The sequence below is a fragment of the Nanorana parkeri genome, unplaced genomic scaffold (genome assembly GCF_000935625.1).
Source record: "Nanorana parkeri isolate BGI_ZX_2015 unplaced genomic scaffold, ASM93562v1 scaffold3113, whole genome shotgun sequence".
NCBI lineage: Eukaryota > Metazoa > Chordata > Amphibia > Anura > Dicroglossidae > Nanorana > Nanorana parkeri.
Genome location: NW_017309381.1, coordinates 67,652 through 71,902, shown reverse-complemented (window position 1 = coordinate 71,902; position 4,251 = coordinate 67,652). Strand labels below are relative to the sequence as shown.

Genomic DNA, 4,251 nt, shown 5'->3' with positions numbered 1-4,251 from the left:
ATGCATACAAATCAACAGTATATAAGTGATATTGAAAACAGCAAATTACGTTCAAGAACAGGTGATATAGCCCTTAATAAGCTTTAAGTTAAATAAACAAATAAGTATATAGACTGCAAGAGGAACTAAAGTGCAAAGCGCAATCCACGTAAATTGTGAATAATCAGTGTGGTAACTGATGGCAACCAGATTTTTAACAACTTTGTATAAAGTGCAAAATAAAATCAGCGCAACCAAAGAACAATATGAATTTTCAATTAATAGTGCACATCAAGCAAATGTGATCTTTTGATCAATGGTACCCAATAGCAACCAGGTTATCACAGGGATAACTCACAATTTACTTGTCTTGCACTTAGTTCTTCTAGCACGTCCATATATTAATTTATAGCGTAATGGTTATATATTTAATCATGTCCCAGCAACACATGGAAGTTTACAGGCATTCTGCAAGGTCTTCAAAAACCGAATCAGGTTGACAGATTGATATGTTACCTCTGTTAGATTGACAAAGTTCGGATCTCCTAGTAAAGTTCTCTTAGCATAAGCAAAGCGGAAAGCTTCTACAATGCGGTGGTAGGTCAGTCCCAGAGATTCTGGTTTTACACTTGCACTTGTAAAACTAAAACCTGGTAGAAAATAGGAAAAGAGAGAAATAAAAAATATTAAACCAGATATCCTCTTTAACATAATGGCAGTATTATGTAACAGTCTTTAATGGCAGCGCATGATTTTATGCAGCGCAGTGTTTGCAAGTCAGTAGGCAATGACTGTGGTTTTATGCCGACAACTAATTAGCACATTCTGTTACAGAGAAGTAACTAAAACAGAGAACTTTCTTCATCAGGGTCTCACCCTTCAGTATGTTAAGAATAAGGCCAAGGACAGGACCACTCAGGGGAGCCCTAGGACTGATTAGGGTAAAGTCACCGAGTTGATACCGAAGTGGATTCTCGCTAATTTCAACTTTATAATTCTTCAGATCGTCTTCTGTAATGATTCCACCTGCAACAAAGTGGAAGAAAATAAAGTATGTAGGACAGATCCTCAGTGGGAAAGTAATTCAGACCACTAGGCCAATCTGGTAGCAGTTCAGTTTTTGAAGAATGTTTTTTTTTTCTCTTAGTGCTGACATATGCCACACTTACTAACAAAACCATTGAACCATGCTCATCAGTAATGTAACCATACCCAATCTAATCTCCCTACTATAGTCATACATACCCTATTTAAATTATATTCAGATTTAAATGATAGTCAGTGTACCCATTGCACTCCTTACCGCTAAATCCTTGATGAATGGGTTGGGTGCATCAGTAGTCGACGGATGGCCACCGTCCAGGCAAAGTATAAAGAGTTATGGACACCGGCACTCCAAAGTAGAAAAACGTCTTTTATTGACGCATCATGCAACAATACACTTATTGCAACGTTTCGGGGTCACACAGGATCCCCTTCATCAGTATAATAAGTGTATTGTTGCATGATGCGTCAATAAAAGACGTTTTTCTACTTTGAAATGCCGGGGATTTAAATGAAACGCTTTACGTTCATTCTTGTGATATACTGTACATACCTCTGCTAGTCTGTAAAATCACTTTACTACTTCCTAGTTTAGCGTTACCGCTTTCTCAGTCAGCTTTAGAGATGATTCACACCAGCCGGCCATGTGTTCAGCTGCTGTTCACTGGAAGGAAGAGTGCCAATGCGCCAATCTCATTGACTTGTTTTATTTGAATTTTATTGAAATGTCACAAGTTACATTTCATTCAGTTCTATTGACCACAGGAGCTTTGGCGATGCTGTGGTTTCTGCCGCAGCACACTGTGCTGAAAAATTGACGGCATGTTGTCTTTTCGTTTTTAGCACACGATTTGGTGTGAACTGACCATGCTGAAATCAAGGCTTTTTTTCCTTGTCTATGTGTTGAGATTGAGACTGCACAGGGCAAGGCTGCCAGTGCAGCCCCAACACATCTGGTGTGTACGCTTCCTTACTGTTTTCTAGGTATGTTCACTGGACAGAGGGGAAGATTTATTTGTCCAATGAGGCGGTTGGAGAGTGGAGATGTGACACAGGAAGCTGAATTGTGAAACCAGGAAGATTCATTATTTAATTAGGAACAATGTTTGTCACCTGTGTAGCAATGACCCCGAAGGAGCCGCTGTTAATTTAGGGTCCTCCTACCTGTTTAGCAGTTACTGTCCCTTTTTTTCTCTGCTTCAGCAAAACCAACACTTTTAAAATAGAACATACTCAAGTGGTAGGGTATTTTCAGTATTTATTGGTCAGTAGTAAATTCAGGAGAATAAGCAGATTCTTACTCAAACCCAGCTTCCTTTAGGTTTCTTTCCAGTAGCATCTTAGGCCTCTGGGCCCCTAGCACCTGCCATATGCTGAGGCCCAGGTCAGACATCTTGCAAACACACAGGCCTCCTCACAGGGAGAAGCCCTAGGGGAGAGAGAAAGTTCTGGAAAGGCATTCCCAAATATTTATTACCTTCTCCCAACCTGCTCAGGTATTGGTCAGAGTGAGATGCATGTTCATAGTCTGATAATATGGTAATCTTTTTATCGATCCTCCCACACTGTATGCTGGAGCCTAAACCCAGCAACCGAGGGAAACAATCAATCTACCAGGCTTAGGGAAAACCTGCAGAAGACAGAACAATCAACCTCCAAACTGACTACAGTCCAGAAATAAAACACTAAATTTAGTAGCGGCACAACTATAAGTGACAGGAACGCTACACCAATCTGGTTGTGCAATGTGGAAAATTAGTGTAATGGCAAAATTAGTGTTTACATATGTATATGTGTTTAAACTGTATGCTGTGTGCAAGGAGTTTCACGTTAAAAGGAGATGTGACGTCCCCACATATCCTCTCCTGTTATAACATCAGCATTGTAATCGGAATACATACTAGACTTGTTTTAGATAATGCAATCAAAGCTTACTTGAAAAAAATCTCTTTTATGTAGTGAGTACTGCCTTCTGTCTGCCCATCACTTTCATCAATTTCCTGGATTCCCAGTGTGCTTTGTGTCTCTTTGCCTGCTGCTTGATGTGATGCAATCTCCATTTCTCAAGACTACATAGCCCAGCATGCATTGCTTTCAGCAAGCAATGATAATGTTACATTGTTCAGACGTTGAGGTGTATTTCAGAAGGCAGTGTCACACTCCTGATCTTACCTGCTTGTTGAACGTCTTTGACAATTTGTGTGGCTAATTGACCGCTGTAAAAAGCCTCGGGATTATCCGCCAGGACTTGTAGTGTTCCTGCCAGTTTAGGCATCTTCACAATATCTCCTTTCTCCAATACCTTCCCCTGTGCGTTACAGAATATTTCACTGTGTGGGGTTGGTGTAAAAGGAAAATAAATGTTTTAAATATTGGTGGCCTTAGAAAAATCTCTCAACATAAACTGTTTATTATTATTTGCAAATATTATTGACAAAACCTTTGAATTATCATTTGATATCAGGGCCGCTGCAAGGATTTTTGCCTACACAGGCGAAAAAGCATTTTTGCGCCCCCCCACGCGCATGCGCCCTCTGACGGCTGCCTGTGCACCGCACTTTTAGTCAATTAACTCTGCCTTCCATCAATATTAATACATGTCTGTACCTCGGTATGGACATGGATGGGAGCAGAGATCCACCGATACCATTTTTTCTAGACCGAGTATATCAACTATAGAGGACTACGAATACAGTTCTCACTCTCCCCCACATCCTCTCTGTTCCCACATCTCCCCTCTAGGAGAGCGGTGTGTGGGCGGAGACAGCCGGCGCTCTCACAGGAGGCTGAGCTCTCCTCTTCACACTGCTCACTCAGCCTCCTGTGACAGCATGTCAGAGAGGAGAGCGGGTACAAGCAGTCACTGATCAGTGATCGCTGAGTGTTTGTACATAATTGAGGACAGAGTATGTTTCCTGTATCCCCAATTATGAATGAATGGGAGTGATCTACATCCCCTCCTGTCCATTCATGATTGTGGTTATAGTAAACACACTCTGTCCTCATGTTATGAATGAACAGGAACACTCATAGAGGATTCCTGTTCATGCATAACAGGGGATACAGAAAAAGAGATAGAGGGCTCTGTGTCCTCAATCTCTTTTTCTATTTTAAAAGGGAAATATCAGGGGTCCTACTATCTCCCCGAAGCTCCCAACAGTAAAGGAAAAAAATTAAAATATTCCATTAAAATAAATAAAAATAAAATATAAAAAATAAAGTTTATAA

The 4,251-nt window shown here is 40.6% G+C and overlaps 1 protein-coding gene across 1 annotated transcript in view; it reads right to left on the bottom strand.

Annotated features, from left to right (window-relative positions):
* Positions 1-495: 495 nt before the first annotated feature.
* The window catches only part of LOC108802781 (gamma-glutamyltranspeptidase 1-like), a gene marked incomplete at its 3' end in the record, with an annotated part of 64,715 nt that continues 60,959 nt past the window's right edge, over positions 496-4,251 (bottom strand). Inside the window, exons 6-8 of the mRNA XM_018574638.1 lie at positions 3,196-3,353; positions 856-1,005; positions 496-629 (exon numbers count right to left, since the gene is read on the bottom strand). Of these exons, the coding sequence (XP_018430140.1) occupies positions 496-629; positions 856-1,005; positions 3,196-3,353 (442 nt within the window). The remainder of the gene's footprint in view (positions 630-855; positions 1,006-3,195; positions 3,354-4,251) is intronic.